This window comes from Mesocricetus auratus, unplaced genomic scaffold (assembly GCF_017639785.1).
Source record: "Mesocricetus auratus isolate SY011 unplaced genomic scaffold, BCM_Maur_2.0 Super-Scaffold_100008, whole genome shotgun sequence".
NCBI lineage: Eukaryota > Metazoa > Chordata > Mammalia > Rodentia > Cricetidae > Mesocricetus > Mesocricetus auratus.
In genome coordinates, this window is record NW_024429192.1 from 54,215,356 (window position 1) to 54,232,674 (window position 17,319).

At 37.5% G+C, this 17,319-nt stretch overlaps 1 protein-coding gene across 13 annotated transcripts in view; it reads left to right on the top strand.

Annotated features, from left to right (window-relative positions):
• Window positions 1–17,319, top strand: part of Stxbp5l (syntaxin binding protein 5L) — a 241,517-nt gene that overhangs the window by 136,062 nt on the left and 88,136 nt on the right. For all 13 annotated transcript variants that reach the window (XM_021227995.2, XM_013114406.3, XM_013114408.3 and 10 more), the window contains 2 exons: window positions 14,078–14,225; window positions 15,082–15,149. In XM_021227995.2, coding sequence (XP_021083654.1) covers window positions 14,078–14,225; window positions 15,082–15,149 — 216 coding nt within the window. The remainder of the gene's footprint in view (window positions 1–14,077; window positions 14,226–15,081; window positions 15,150–17,319) is intronic.

Sequence of the window (17,319 nt, forward strand, 5' to 3'; positions counted from 1 at the left end):
TTTGTAGGACATCTGTCCTGGATCTTCTGGCTTTCATAGTTTCCATTGAAAAGTCGGTTGTAATTCTGAATGGTCTGCCTTCATATGTTATTTGGCCTTTTTTCTATGCTGCTCTTAATATTTTCCCTTTATTCTGTAGGTTTGATGTTTTGATTATTATTTGACGAGGGGACTTTTTTGTGGTTCAGTCTATTTGGTGTTTTGTTTTTGTACTTTCATAGGCATATCCTTCTTTAGGTTGGGGAAGTTTTCTTCTGTGATTTTGTTGAATATGTTTTCTGTACCTTTGAGCTGTATTTCTTCACCTTCTTCTGTACCTATTATTCTTGGGTTTGGCCTCTTCATGGTGTCCCATATTTCCTGAATATTTTGTATTAGGGATTTGTTGGACTTGAGATTTTCTTTGGTCAATGACTGTATATCCTCTAATGAGTCTTCAATACCTGAGATTCTCTCTTTCATCACTTGTATTTTATTGGTTATACTTACATCTATAGTTCCTGATCATTTACCCAGCTTTTCTATTTCTAGCATTCCCCTCATTCTCTGTTTTCTTTATTATTTCTATTTCAGCTTTCAAGACAACTGTTTGAGTTGTTTCTTTCACTTGTTTTTTGGCTCTCTTTAGATCCTTGAAAAGATTTGTTTATTTCTTGAATGTTTTTGGTTTGTTTTTTCTTCTATTTCTTAAGGGATTTTCTTGTTTCCTCTTTGAGAGTCTCTATCATCTTCATAATTTTTTTTAAAGATCTGTCTCTTCTGATTCATCTGCATTGTGCTTCTCAAGTCTTGTTGGTGTGGAGTCTCTAGATTCTGGAGTCATATTGGTCTTTCTATTGCTGAGTGTTTTCTTACACTGTAGTCTTCCCATCCCTTCTTCAAGTGGGGTCTCTCTGTCTCCACTGGTCTCCTGGTGATGTATGTGGGCCAAGACTTTAGTGTCTGCAACTGTAGATGGTCTGGTGTAGGAGTGAACCCCACAAAGCTATCCGCCCATGAGGATGGGGACAAGTAAATTAGCACAGGTAGAGATAAAATGATGGGTAGCACTCACCTCTGGAGTCCGAGCCAGGTGGCCACCAGCCACAGAGGCGTGGGCTTCCAATCCAGTCAGCTGATACCAGATAATGATGGTAGCCAATGCTATAGGGGATGCAATATATTTATTTACAGAGAGAGAGAGAGAGAGAGAGAGAGAGAGAGAGAGAGAGAGAGAGAGAGAGAGTCACACAAGCTAGGAGTTAGCAGCTTGGCTGGCTTCCAAAAGAAGAGGTCCTTTTTCCTTTCGCTTCCTTTTATCTCTAGACGGATAGCTTTGTGGGGTTCACTCCTACAGTCTGGCTTCTCCTGGTATTCTCCACACTACAGCAGAGCTCGGTGGGCAGAGGGGGAGCCAAGAATGGGGTATGGCAAGACTCAAGTCCTTCCTGTCTGAAGCAGAGCCTGGTGGTTGTTAGGGGAGCCAAGACTGGGGTGTGGGAGGACTCAGGTCCTTCCTGTCTGGGCAGATCCACTAGATGTGAGGAGCAGGCCCAGGAAGCAATACCTACCAGTTTTCTAATGGAATATTTGTTTTTTATGTTTAAAATTATAGCATCTGCAAATAAGAATACTTTATCTCTTTTTCTGTTTGTGTTCATACTTCTCTCTCCTGTGTTCCTGTTCTGGATGAGACTTCAAGCAGTGTATTGAGTAAGAGTGGAGAAAAGGAACACATTTCTCTTGTTCTTGATTTCAGTGCAAATGCTTTAAATTTTTCACCCCAATTGGATAATGTCAACTATAGATTTGCCATATACAACTCTTACTATGTTAAGATCTGTTCCTCTTATTCCTAATCTCTTCAGGGCTCTTATCGGGAAGGACTGGATTTCATCAAAAACCTTTTCAGTATCTATTGCACTGATCATTTGATGTCTATCCTTGAATATATTTATTAATGTATACATTTATTAAGATGTGTAGTCTAAAGCATTCCTTTCTCTGTAAAATGATTATAACTTGATTACATAAATGATCTTTTTGATGTATAGTTGAATTCAGTTTGCAAGTATTTCATTGAAAAATTTTTGTTTATGTTCATGAGGGAGATTGATCTATATTTTGTGCCTTTATCTGGCTTTTATATGAATGGCTTCATTCAATGAGTTTTTAGTGACTACTATAGGGTATCTTATGTATAGAATACTATCATCTCAAATTAGGGCATTTCTTTTTGTTGCATTTTTTTCTAGTTTTGTTATCCAGGTATTGCTGTCTTTGTACAATGAGTTTGGTAATGTTCCTTTAATTTTGTGGCACAGTTTGAAAACAATTGCTGACAGTACTTCCTGGAATGTTTGGAATAATTTGATAGTAACCATGCCTGTTCCTGTGCTTGTTTGTGAAAAGAGTGCTACTGCTTTAATCTCATTGCTCATTGTGGGTCTTATTGATTTAATTTGGTAGGTCCTTTGTATTTCTAGAAATTTGTATATTTCTTTTTGATTTTCTTTTTTAAATACTTTTTCAAAGTATTCCCTAATAATCTCCGGATTAAGCTCGCTCTCTCTCTCTCTCTCTCTCTCTCTCTCTCTCTCTCTCTCTCTCTCTCTCTCTCTCTCTTTCTCTCTTTCTCTGTTGCTTTGGCTAACACTTTGTCAATATTTTTAATCTTTCAAAGAACCATTTTGTATGATTAATTATGTATTGTTTCTATTTCATTAATCTCTACCCTGATCATTATTATATCTTGCCACCAACTACGTTTGGGTTTGGCTTGTTCTTATACATCTAAGTTCTTGAAGTGTATCATTAGATTATTTGCTGTCACTCTGATTTTTTAATGTAAATACTTATAACCACATACCTTCCTCTTGGAACTGACTTTGGCTCAATGATTCATATGTATTGTACTGTCATTTTCATTTGATTGTAGGAATTTAGTAATTTCTTCCTAACTTCCTCAATGACTCCCTGGTTGTTGAAGAGAGCATTCTGTAGTCTCTAAATATTTGTGTAGTTTTTTTTGTTTTATTTACTTTTGGTTTCCAGTTTTATTCCACTATACTCTGATAAGATACATGCAATTGATTATTTCTATCAGATAATCTGTATTATGAAAACATGTTTTGTGACCTATAGTTTGACTCTGACGTTTCTTTGTTGATTTTTAGTTAGGATAACTTACCTAAAGATGAGAATAGGGTGTTAAAATCACCCACAATTGTATCAGGACCCATCTTATGAAATTGTGTCATCCTATGCATTCACATTTACAATTTTTATTTTGTCTTAATGAACTGTTCACTTTGTTAATGTGTAGTGACATTCTTCATCCCTTTGGTGAATACTAATGATGAGATCCCTTTATCAACTAATAGAATAGTTACACTAGAAGGTTTGAAGCTTTTTACTTGATAGATTGAGTTTCATTGTTTAACTATAGGTTTGTGGTTGCCTTTGGCAATGAGGTGTGTTTCTTGGAGACAATAGATAATTGAATCTTGCTTTTCAGTTTCTCTCTTTCTCTCTCTCTTGTTTTATGATGATTTGAAGAAATTTATATTTTAGATTTTATGGAGGGAAATAAATTTCCATGGTTTGTGCTTATCTTTAAATGTTCTCATTTTGCTGCATATTTTTAAAAGGTGGTTTTGTTTTATATAGCAATCCTGTTTTTTAGTCGTTTGCTTTCAGGGCTTGAAATATATCATTCTATGCTTTCCTGAATTTTAGGATTGCTGATGAAATATCTGATGGTATTCTGATGTGTTTGCCTTCATAGGTGAGTTGGTAGTTTTTCCTTTATGCCTTTTACACTGTTTCTATGATTTGTGTTGTTGACTTCTTAACTACAATATGTCTTGGAGATGCTATGCTCTTCACTGGTCATGTCTGTTTTAAGTTCTAAATTCCTCTTGTGTTTCAATATAATTTCTTTGTCTACATTTAAAGAATTTTCTGCTTGAATTGAATTGAATTGATTATTCATACGTTTAGATTTTATCTCATCTCATTCTGCTCAGTGTATTCTTAATTTTTGGTCTCTTGAATATATCTCAAATATCTTAGAAGTATAGCTATGCTCATTTTTCCATTATGTATGTTATGTATGTCTAAATGGACATACATGAATGTCTTGATCAAAGAACTATAGCCAACTAAGGACTTTTAAGAGGGGGAATTAGTCTTCCCCAAGGATGAGCCCTTTAATTGGTTACTCAGTACTGAGTGGTGAACCTTGAAGTCATGTACAAATAGCTAACACTAGATGAACTCAGCAGGTTGTTTATATATTAATGCATACATATAAAACAATAATTAGTGGAAAAGTTCAAGAATCTGAGAAGAGGCAAGGGAGAAGGACAAGGGAGTTATTGAAAGGAGGAAAGGGGAGGGAAAGTGATGTAATTATACTTTAATTTTAAAAATTGCAGTAAAGTAAATGTGTTGTTGTCATGAGATTATCCTCTGACACTTGGGATAATTTTTTTCTAATTTAATCTTAGATTTTTTTACATAATATAATCTGTTCAGACTCATTTTTATCCTGCCTTATCATCCTCTTACTCACACGTATTTCTCCTTCCTTCCTCCCACAGGGTCCAGATCCCATTTTCATGTCTTTTTGGTTTGCTTTGTGATCTTGAGTTTATCCAGGGCTGCTCATATGCACTGGGTTGTAAATCTCTATGGGAGTAACTTGAGTAACTCATCAGTGGCTATATCACTGAATTCAGATATTTACTCTTCCTCATCAGTCCTCGACTAGCACTAGCTCCCCTGGGTAGGACAGGGTCCCATGAGTACCTTCACATGTAAGGCTGAATGTATACTGGTTTAGTCTTTTACAGGTCTTATTCAGGCAACCTAGATGTTGTGAGTTTGTGAGTGCTGCAGCTGTTTCATGCTTATAAGGCAGTGTTTCACACCTTTCCTTCTTTATCTGTTCCTTTCTTTATTTCTACTCACTTTTCTGTCATTTTCTCTGAGCCTTAGAGGAGGTTTTGATGAACCCTCAACTTATTCTTAGCACCCTGCCCAGCCATGAGTGTATGAATTAATCACCATTCAGTGCAAAGAGAAGCTTCTTTAATCAAGACCAGGGACAATCATAGTCTGTTGATATAAACAAATATGTAAAAAGACAGTTTGATGACATGACCATTTACTCAAACAACAGTAATAGGTTTACCTTCAAAGTCCACAACTCCCGAGCTATGGACCTTTGTCCAGGTATACAGTACTGATAATGAACTCCTTCCTGCTGAGTGGGCTTCAGATTCAGCAGATACCATTTGCTTACTCCCAAAGCAGTAGTGCCATTATTTTACAGGTAAAATGATGCCTGGTAAGTTGATATTGTAGCATACAAGGTATACAGATGACTTTAGATTGCTACTAACATTTGCTACCCCAGCTGCTTACATGGCAATTGCCAGAACTGTGAAGGCTATCCAGAAAAAGGGAGCTTCTAGCTCAGTTATAACACAGTTTCTCTATATTGTGCACCTGAAGTATATGATATTTTCATCAATAGGGTCTTACTATCTAATTCCAGTGGGTAACTAATGGAAATACCCATCTTCTGTATATTTTGGGGGGCCTATAGGGATTTCCTAGCCAATAACCATGAGGGAGAAGGTTCACACCTAGAACAGGGTTTTTCATTTTATGACCCATGGCTTCTGGGATCATCATCATCTATTCATGTTTGGTAGTACATTCAAAGTCTTTAAAAATTGTATTTTAATAGTTTATAAAGCAGTGGTTTTCACAGGTTTCTTAATACTTCCATGGTTTTTGCTAACTTTTTCCTGTACCCCATCTTGGTCCCCATTCTTCACTGCCATCTCTGATTAAGTCATGGTATCCAAAGAATTCTTTCCCTTTTTTCATAGTACATGAGTTCTACCATGACCCCTGAATGCAACCAGGGACATACATATGTATTTGTATGGTAATAAAACTTTCCACTGGGAGATGGACTTGCCAGTATATACACCATTAAAGACAGTGACCCTCATTCCCCAGCATCCAGCATCAACCAATAATTCCCATGGAAGAGGCAGGATCCAATCAGCCTTTGAACCAAAAATGACTAAATGTTGACAGGTTCAATCTAATGCAGGCTTAGTTCAGGCAACCACAGGTATTATGTGTTAATTATTGCAAAGACCATGTCATACCCAGAAGATAGCATTCCCTAAGTCATTCTCCTGATCATTTGGCCCCTACCTTCTTTCTGTTCCCTCTTCCAAGCTTTGAATAGGGTGAAATAAATGTTCCATTTATATATATTATGACTATTATATCTATAATGACTTACTATTAACAGGCACTTGTTCTAAGCACCACGGATCTCTGCATTTAACTTTATTCATTGCATAGAAACATCTCTGATTAAGTCTGAGAGCAGCATTTGCTCTGTTCCTTTTGTTAGTTTGTTTGCTTTATTTTATTAGTTTGTATTTTCCAGGGATATTTCAAAGAAAAATGACCGAAGTAATAGAAAATTGACATTTGACGGCAACACTAATTCTAGCATGTAGTAGCAGACACTTTGTTGCTTGACTTGTGTCCCCAATAAGGTTCAGAAACAGATACAAGGGTACCACTGGGGAGAAAGGTAATTTATAGTTTTGTAGAGCCAAGAGTATTAAAACTTAAGCACAACGTGTAAGAAATTGCAAAATGCGAGTTGAGAGAAACAAAGTACAAATCAGAGGGAAAGTATAAGTGCTGGAAGAATAATAACTAGTAAAGACAGTATTATTGAATGGGTTTGTGAAAGGTGCAAGTTAAAACCACATCTAAACAAATGGAATAAAAGTATAAATTAAAATTAACTGAAAAAAGAATAAAATTAAATAGAAAACACTTTATAATCAGTGTCTCTTCCTATTTGCCATGAGTGTTATTTCCCCCATTCCTTTGGTGTTTTCTGTAATTGACCCTGAGTGAAGGGAGAGCTTCTAGTCTTAGTAATTAAAATATTAGACTGGGCTGCCCTCCCTAATGTACCACTCTGCTTTCTCTAGGAGTCTTACAGTCTGAGACATTAAACCTGTCCTACAAGATTGTATTTGGTATGCCAAGGATCATACTTTACACTCTGTGTAGAGTATGTGGTCTATTAGGCTCTGAAGTCTTTTGAAGGCATGGACTCAACTTCTATTTAGTCTTAGTGTTTTCTTCCCACCCACATCCCTCTTGTGTTTACTAACAAATCACAGTCCTTGCCTGAGAGCATGTGTGTCATGTTCAGTGTTCAGTATACATCTCATGTTTCTATGTTGTTGCTCTCCTAGGTTGTGATAGATGTTTTTGTCTTCCATAGTTTCTTTAGGCTGCTTACTCCAGACCAGTGGTTCTCAGTCTGTGGGTCGAGACACCTTTGGGGGCTACATATCAGATATTTTCATTATAATTCATAACAGTAGCAAAATTACAGTTATGAAGTAACAAAAAAATAATAATTGTATGGTTGCAACCACCACAACATGAGGAACTGTATTAAAGGGTCACAGTGTTAGGAAGGTTGAGAACCACTGATATAGAGTCTAGAGGCCTTGTAGGAAATCTCATAGTCAGGCCACTGAATTATACTTCTGTTGCAATTTCAGTGGCCTGCTATAGCCATCTTTCTGTCCATCTTAATCTCCCTTTCCTGGCCATGTCTCTTTAGCCTGTTCATTCTCTCTCCATTTGGTATTACTACAGCACCTGTCCTCAAGAGGTACCTCCTTGATATCTCCGAATGATCTTGGTCCCTGACAGGCAGCAGGTCCTTGTTAATGTCCCCATTGTCTGCTACAGAGATTTTGTAGATTTCACCTCAGCCTGTGTTTTGTGTGTATCAATCTTTTCCTCACATGTTTCAGCTATCCTTCATGTGTTTCTGATATTTTTCTGTTCTTTGTATCTTTTGAAGATATTTTTATTTTCAATTATATGTAGGTGTGTGTATGCAAGTAGGTGTATGAGTGTATGTGAGTGCAGGTGCTCATGGTTGTGAAGCTGCCTGATGTGGGTGCTGGGAACTGAGCTCAGGTCTTCTGAAAGGACACAAGAGCTCTTAACTGCTGAGCTGTCTTTCCAGCACCAAACTATTCCTGTTCATTTTTTTTTATTTTAAGTAGCTTGTTTTACATGTCAGTCCCAGTTCCCTCTCCCTCCCCTCCTCCCGCACCCCCCATCCCCCCATCCTCCCACCCCTTTGCCAATACCTTCTACATAGGGGATATCTAGAGTCTTTCATTTCACTCAGGGTGGGGTCCAGGCACTCCCCTAAGAGTCCAGGCTGAGAGAGCATCCCTCTTTGTGTTAAGGACACAAGATGTCTGTTAGTATTCGAGGGATAAACACTGATCCACTGCTCAGGACCCCATAGGTTGCCCAGGCCTCCTCACTGACTCTCACATTCAGGGGGTCTGGATCAGTCCCATGCTGGCCTCCCAGCTGTCGGTCTGGGGCCCAAGAGCTCTCCCCTGTTCTGATCAGCTGTCTCTGCTGGTTTTGCCAGCCCATTCTTTGCCAATTTGCTCATGGCTCCTCTCTCTCTGTCGCTGGGTTCCTTGGCTTCAGTTCAGTGTTTAACTGTGGGTGTTTGCCTCTGCTTTCATCAGTCACTGGATGAAGGCTCCAGGATGGTTATAGACATCAAGTTCATTATCAGGAATGGGCATTCGGGATAGTCTCTACACTATTGCTTAGCTTGCCAATTGGTATCATCCCTTTAGATCACTAGAGGTCACAATGGTGCCTGATCTGTCTTGTAACATATGATTCTCTCTTCCCCCTATCCTACCCCCCCAGTCAACTTTCCTGTTTCCCCATGACCTACTCTCTCTTCCTCTTCTCCCCCTCTCTATTTCCCAGATCCCCACCCCCCATCCCTCGCCGTGTTCCCCATCTGTTCAGAGGATCTTGCCTCATGTCTCTTCTCTTGGGTACCATGCATATCTTTTATGTTCTTTCCTGTTTCCCAGACTCTCTGTCATTGGAAGTGCAGACTGGCACTCTCCAGATCCATGTCTAAAATCCATATATGAGTGAGTACATACCATGTTTGTCTTTTTGTGACTGGGTTACCTCACTCAGGATGGTTTCTTCCAGTGCTATCCATTTACCTGAGAATTTCAAGATTCAATTTCACTAATCCTGATTCTGGGCCATACAGAGACAGCTTCTAGTCCACCATTGTTTCCTGAATTATTCTTTCTCTAAGAAATTGCAATATGTTTTTATTAAAATGTACTTTCCTTGGTGTTGATAGTCAACTATTTCATATATGTTGTTTCTTCATACCTTACCAAATTATCTAATGACCACAAGGCATATTAAATTTCTTTAGTTTATATACTCACTAAAATTTTTATTGTGGTGAAGTATGTGTAACAAAACCTCTATTTTATGTTTTTATTCTTATGCTGTGTGTATGTGGTGTTATATGTGGTACAAACAAGTGAATGCACCTATGTGCATGTTTGTAGAGAACAAAGGGGAGGTCCTTGGGCATCCTCTTCTATCACTATGCTACTTAGTGCCTTTAGCTGAGACTCTCCTCTGACCAGGAAGCTTGCTCCCTTTCCTAGGTTGGTTGAAAGCAAGGTCCAGAGACTAACTCATCTCTACCTCCCAGTTGCAGGTTTTATAGGTGTGATCAGCTTTTAACCTGAGTACTGGGAATTCAGACTAAGTTGTTCCTGTTTTCAGAGATAATTGTTTTTATCCACTGAATCATTTCCCCAGTCCCTGTTCCTAATGGTTTTTACCATCTCTTGTTAAGTAAATAAACATTTCGTTGGCAAAAACAAAAGCAAACATTTGTTTACCTTGATAGCATGATTAAAACTTACATCAATATTTCTTTCCTGTTTTGAATATTAGATAAATTTAAATATCAAAATTGAATATATTCTAGTTCCTGCAAATAGTTACATCTCAACCACATTGAATGTTAAGTTATAACTTTAGAGTATTGTCTCCCTCTTTCCCTTTCTCTTCCTCTTCTCTCCCCTCTCTCTACCTTCCTCCTCCGTCGCCACCCCCATCCTTTACATTCATTCTTTCATTTACTCTTCAACATGAAGACAAACATTATGATGAACAATTTTTCCCTCTTGGTTCTTAGATTTTCCTTTGGGTAGTTATAGTTTTTTATTATATTTTATTATTTAAAGCATTTTTTGGTTTTTACGAGACAGGGTTTCTCTGTATTGTTTTGGAGGCTATCGGTCCAGCCCGGCCTCGAATTCACAGAGATCCACCTGCCTCTGCCTCCGGAGTGCTGGGATTAAAGGCGTGTGCCACCACCGCCCAGCTTAAAGCAAATTTTAAATTGAAATATACTTTGGTTATATTCTTCTTCTCCCCTAAGTTCTTCCAGATCCACTCCCCCTCCCTACTCATCCAACTTTAAGTTCCTTCTCAAAAAAACAAAACCCCAATATAACAAAGCCCCCCAAATCATGAAAACAAAATACACCACTACCCAAAAGAGAAACACACACACACACACACACACACACACACACACACACCAAACTGTAACCAAATAAAAGCTTGTGGGGTCCATTAAATGTTGGTCAACCACTCCTGAACTTAAAGCCTTTCCTAGAGTGGTTTCTCCTTTGGAGAAAACTAATTTTTCCCTCTCCTAGCAGGTATAAATAACAGTTCAATTGTTAACCTTTACCCTAGTGTCTAGGTATTCATTCATTCATTTGCTTTTTTAAAATAAAATAAAATATAAGATAAAACAAAAGCTATCAACATCAAAATTAGACAAGACAAACTAACAGAAGGAAAGGAGCCCAAGAGAAGGTATAAGAATCAGAAACACACTCACTAGCACACTCAGGAATGCCATAAAAAGACTAAACTAAAAGCTATAACGTATATGCAGAGGGCCTGGTGCAGGCCTGCGAGGCTGGGTGCATGCTCAGTCTCTGTGAGTTCCTATAAGCTTTGCTTGTGTTGATTTAGAGGGCCATGTTTCTTCGTGTCTTCCATCCCATCTGGGCCTTACACTCTTTCTGCCTCCTCTTCTGCAGGTTCCCTGAGCTCTGAGGGTAGGGCTTAATGGAAACATCTCATTTAGAGCTGAGTGTTCCAAGTTCTCTCTTTCTCTGCATAATGTCTGGTTGCAGGTCTTTTTATTGTTGTTGTTGTTCCCATCTCCTGCAGGAGGATATTCTCTGATGATAGTGAACATCTATAAATATAGCAGAATTTCATTAGGAGTCATTTTATCTCTCCTTTTTTTTCTGTTTTTAGACCAATGTTATTTGGTTTTTCCTTAGGTCCCTGGACTATCTAGTCTCAGGTTCTTGGTCACCCAAGCAGTATTGGGTATGGGTTCCATCTCGTGGAGTGGACCTTAAATCAGCTACTGGTTCCTTACTCCCACAAGCTTTGTGCCACTATTGCCTTAACATATCTTGCAGTTAGTACATCGTTGTAGATAAAGAAAGTTTGTGACTGGCTGGATGTTTACATTTTCCTTTTGACAACATGCAGAGTACTGCATCCGAAGACTGAAATGTACAGGTGAAGGCTTTATGTAGGTACTAGTTAGACATATTTATAGTCAATGAATTGTGTAGGTACTATCTTCAGCAGTTGGGTCTTGCTGTCAGTTTGTGGAGAGCAACCTATGGTTTTGGCAACACCTGGGCTATTTGGGGATTCTCTGAAGCTTCTTTGGCCTATAATTCAATTAGATATAACCCAATCCCAGTATTGAAAGCTTTATTTGGTGATAAAAGACAGCCAGTTGGGACTCTGTTTCCCCCATTATCTAGTGATTCCATTTAGGTCACCTTCATATATGTATATATTTTAGGAAGTTTCTACGGTATTAGGCTTCATACTACCTCTCAAATGTTCCTTAATTTTAACTGTCTCTCCCCCTAGTCCCTCCCATAATCCCCTCTCTTTCCCCAACCCCACCTGATCCTTCCCTTCTGTCCCCCAACCCCTCCTGCTTTTCATTTCACACATTTACATCTAAGTACCTGTGGTAAGGATGAAGTTTAGTGGTAGCACACTTGCTTAACATGTGAAAGGCTCTGGGATCAGAATAAAATTTTAAATGCCTAAGTTACATTTTTTTTATTTTCTTTTTTTTAAATTTTATTTTCCAGTTTAAATTTAGATAAGAATCAAGGTTGCTTCACAAGTCAGTTCCAGGTCCCTCTCCCATTCCCTCCCTTCCTCCCGTGCCCTCCCCCCCCCGTTATCCCCTCATTTCTCCAGGGAGGGTGAGGCCCTCCATGGGGGTGTCCATAGTGTGTCATTTCATATAGGACAGGGCCTAGACCCTTTCCCAAGAGTTCAGGGTGAGAGTGCACCTCACATTGTTCTATTGGAGTCCAAAGTCCGTGTGTATACTTGGGATGGGTACTGATCTGCTGCCCAAGGCTCAATAGAATCCCTAGGCCTCTTCACTGACACCCAGATTCAGGGGGTCTTGATCAGTCCCATGCTGGCTTCCCAGGCTAATGCCTGGGATTCAAGAGTTAACCTTTGTCTGGTCAGCTGTTTCTGGGGGTTAGACCAGCCCAGTCTTAATCCCTTTGATCATCAGTCCTCCCTCTCTGTTACTGGCTTTCTTGAGTTCAGCTCAGTACTTAACCAAGGGAGTCTGCCTCTTCTTCGATCAGCCACTAAATAAAGTTTCTGTTTCCCAGACTCTCTGGCCATAGGATTGTAGGCTGGCACTCCCCAGATCTATGTCTAAAATCCATATATGAGAGAGTACATGCCATGTTTCTCTTTTTGTGACTGGGTTACCTCACTCAGGATGGTTTCTTCTAGTGTCATCCATTTGCCTGCGAATCTCATGATTCCATTATTTTTTTCTGCTGAATAGTACTCCATTGTGTAGATGTGCCACATTTTCTCTATCCACTCTTCAGGTGAGGGACATCTAGGTTGCTTCCACGTTCTGGCAATTACAAATAAAGCTGCTATGAACATAGTGGAACAGACATCTTTGTTGTATGAATGGGCATCTTTTGGATATATGCCTAAGAGTGGAGTTGCTGGGTCTTGTGGTAGGTTTATTCCCATTTTTCTGAGGAATCTCCACACTGATTTCCAAAGTGGCTAAGTTACATTTTTAAAATTGTGTTTTTCTTTCATATTTTGTGCTTACTCTCTGCCTATAGGATAAAATAATGTTTCCCAAACATCTTCATTGTGTTGTTTACTGTTCTAGGCGCTTGATATGGTTCCTTGCTGCTGTTATCAAATTCAAGTGTAGGTGTGGTCTTTGAAGTAATTCATTCTTACCTTTCCCCTAGCTATTCCAACATAACAATGATCAGAATATATTATATAAAAATCTATTTTAATAATGATACAATTAACAATTTGTACTTGGAAATCAAGAATTTATGGTTTGCTGAATTTATCCTACTTGTCATTAGCTATGACTTGCTTCTCCATGCTTGCGTTTGCATATGCTGCTGTCCGGATCTGAAATACTGCGCTCTTTGCAGCACTTCAGGCTGGCAGGAGAACTCTGCACTAATAACATGGCTTAGTGGACAAAGGCCCCTGACACCAAGCCTGACAACCTGAGGGTTTAGCTTCTACCACAAATATTTTAAGAAATTTTATATATTTCTTTGAAAAATATAAAAATTTACATATGCTTTACTATTTAAAAGAACTTTAAATATCATATTAAATATATTTTAACTTTAAATTGTAAAAAGGTATGATAATAAAATAGTAAATAGTAAAAGGTATATTGTACCTTTAAATGTAATACCTAGTTGGGATAAATTTAAGACATTGGACTTAGTGAAAAATATTTTAGTTTAATACTATTATTGTATTCATATTAATAAGGTGTGTCATTATGGCATGTAGGAAGCCTGGAAAGAAAATTAATTTCCATCATTATTAACATCTCATTTTATAGATAATTATTATTTTGTAAGTATTGAAATAAAATGATTCTTTTTATGGTGCTAAAAGGAGTGAAGTTTATAATGTTTACAAACATTTTAAGGCTTGATTATGACAATTATGTCATGTTTTATCTTTGTAAAATGACCTATATATTGTCTTTATCTATTAGTTTTCCAATCTTTGAAAATCCATATCCAATGGACATTCATGAGTCACCAGTTACATGCACAGCATATTTTGCCGATTGTCCTCCAGATTTGATTCTAGTACTCTATTCTATAGGAGTCAAGCATAAAAAACAAGGATACAGTAATAAGGTAAAGATTTTCTGTATTTGTATGTATGATCATACTTTTTCTTGTCTTTTTATATAACATTTTATTTTTCTTGTCTGAATTTACATACAATATGACTTGAATGAAACTTTTGAAGTTGTAAGATGACATTGTGAAAGATGTAACCAGTGAAATTCAATTTCCTGACTGTGGCATAGTTCTAAGCCTATAAGGCTATAAATTTCCCATACACTAAGTGTGTGATTATATACTAAGATCTATTTATCAGTCATGCTTATTTTGTACTACTTATATAAAGTATCAGAGTCATAATAAGTACTCTTTAATTCTTTTACATAGATCATATTTTAAGAAATTCAAGAATTAGTTCTTCCTAATTTATCATTTGAAAGATTAAAACATTCGTTGCTAACATAATGAGAGTTTTCTTTACAATGTTTAAGATACAAGTATTTATAGTTATCACAAAGTAATTAGTATGGTTTCTGTTATTGACTCGGGATAACTGAAATGTACAATTTAAAGAAACACTATTTACATTCTGTTCTGGGTTAAATTGTACCATAATAGCTTGTAGCAACACATACTGCATGGCACATGCTGCATCACTGTAGTTATTCAAATAAAAATGCTCCTCTTATTGCCTTGTATAAGTGGTAATATTGTTGAAAATCTATTTTAAAGGAGTTGTTATTCTGCATTTACAGATCTATTTGCTTAATAAAAGAATTGAAGATAGCTATATATTTGATCTTTGGATGTTTTGTAGTGATCCAATATTAAATATTTCTATTATTTTGTTACATTTAATTCTAAGATTCAAAGCATTTAAACTGAAACTATAAAAACCATGTGTTCTTCTTGATAATCTAATTAGGAATGGCCAGTAAATGGAGGGGCTTGGAATCTTGGAGCACAAACTTATCCAGAAATTATTATTACTGGGTAAGTAAGAAGTTTTCTAGGTTGTAAATTATAACAAATTATATTATAAATTTAATCACAGTAAAAATATTTGTTAAGCTTTTATACTTTTATGAATTTGTATTCTATGCAGATGAATCATTTAAGTAAAAGTAAGAAGTAAGAACCTAAGAAATAGCTTTAATCTATAGTCTTTAATGAAAGGTACAATAATATTGCTAGAAAAATAATTAAAAAGAATTGTATCTAGATTATATTAGAAGGAAGTCATAGGAAAATTATGAGAGAGATACATAAGGAATGCTTCATTTGGAATCATGGAACATTAACTTCAGGAAAGCCCTGAACAAAACTTCATGATGCCTACAAATTTCAGGAACCATGCTTTGTATCCCCTTTGAATGTAAGACATCCTCTATAGGCTCAAGTATTGACTTCTTGATACCTACCTGATAGTGCTATCTTGGTAAAATGAAGAAGCCCCAGGAGATAGAATCCAACAGGTGAAAATAGGCCACTGGGTGCATGCCTTGAAGGGTTATACCAGTACCTAACCCCTTCTTTTTCCTTTCCATCCGTCTTGAGATGAATAATCTGTCAATTGCTCCCAATGCTGTGGTGTGAACTGTTCTGCCATACCCTCCCTGCCATGGTGGACTGTGAACCCTTGAACAAAACCAAACTCTTCTCTCAAGTGTTTAAATTAGGTATTTTATCCCAGTGGCAAAACATTCATCAAATGGCTAAAATTTGCTTCAAAATTTATAGCATCAGAAATGTTACTACTCTGAAATGGATGGTGATGGCACATGCCTTTAATCCCAGCATTTGGGAGGCACAGGCAGGTAGATCTCTGTGAGTTCAAGGTCAGCTTGGCCTACAGAGTGAGTGCCAAGAGAGGATCCAAAGGTACACAGAGAAACTCTGTCTTGAAAAGCCAAAAAAAGTTACTAATTTAGACCAACCCTCTTCAAGTTATGATATTAGGAATCAAAAAGAGAAATAGTTACATAAAATATATAATATAATATATAAACATATAAACATAAAATCTACATTATAAATAGGAAGTGTTTTAATAGTATCACATAGTAAATTTTGTACTAATGGTGACAAGTTCCTCTTCTATCCCAGGCAAAACAAATAACAGAAGTGATTTCTCCTTATCCAAAGAATGAGAAAAGGAATACTTTACTGAGTCATGAATCTTATCACAAACTAATATCTCTAAATTAAATCACTCACACACACACACACACTATGAACTCAACACATTTTAGCAAAGGCCAAATTCAAAGCTTAGACTTTTGTCATCACCAGACTCTAAAATTCTCCAGTTTTTTTTTTCTCAGAAGGCAGAATAGAGACCTGAGACTTTCATCTCCACTGAGTAAAACCCATCTCTGGTGACATCAGTAGAAATCACATGAAGTCAGGATTCCCAGCACACCCAGCAATAATGAGCAGTGGCCACTATTTCCTATCTCTTTCTCAATGTCAGTCATATGAGGTGGGAGAAAAGAATGTGGACAGTGCTAGAAAAGCATTCAAAGAAACAATGGCTGAAGTCTTAACAAATTTAGCATAAAACATGAACCTACAGGGTCTATAAGTTGAAATAAAACCCAGGACATCTACAGCAAGATGTTTCATGGTCAAACTGTGCACCAAAGAAAAGTGTTGAGATGCACAAAAGAGAATAGAACTCTCACACATAAAACTAAACTAATGTGATGAATGACAGATTGTGCATGAGAGAATCTTGAAGACAGCCAGGATTGTCCACCCTGGACTAGGTATACAGCCACTATGAGGGGAAGCAGTATGTCTGAGTGTTTGGCTGATACCATGTGCCAGCCCTGTCAGGTCCAGTTTGTCCTTACAAAGTAAGTCATCAACAGCAATGGGGTACTCTACCATGAGTAATGCTTTGTGTGAGCACAGTGTTTGTGGCTTTTGTGTGAGTTTGAGGGCAGGAGGTACAGTGAACATGACTTCCTAATGCTGTTTGCTCCATTTTGTGGATTCTGAAGTTAAGTTTGTCATTGGACGCGTGATCAAGGCCATGAGGTTGGTGAACTAGCATCTAGGTTGTTAACATTGTGAATTGTTTTGTGGCGCTAGATGACCTGAGCTTTGTGAGGAATGCAGGGACACCTCTGCTGACCTTGCCATAATTCATCTGCCAGCA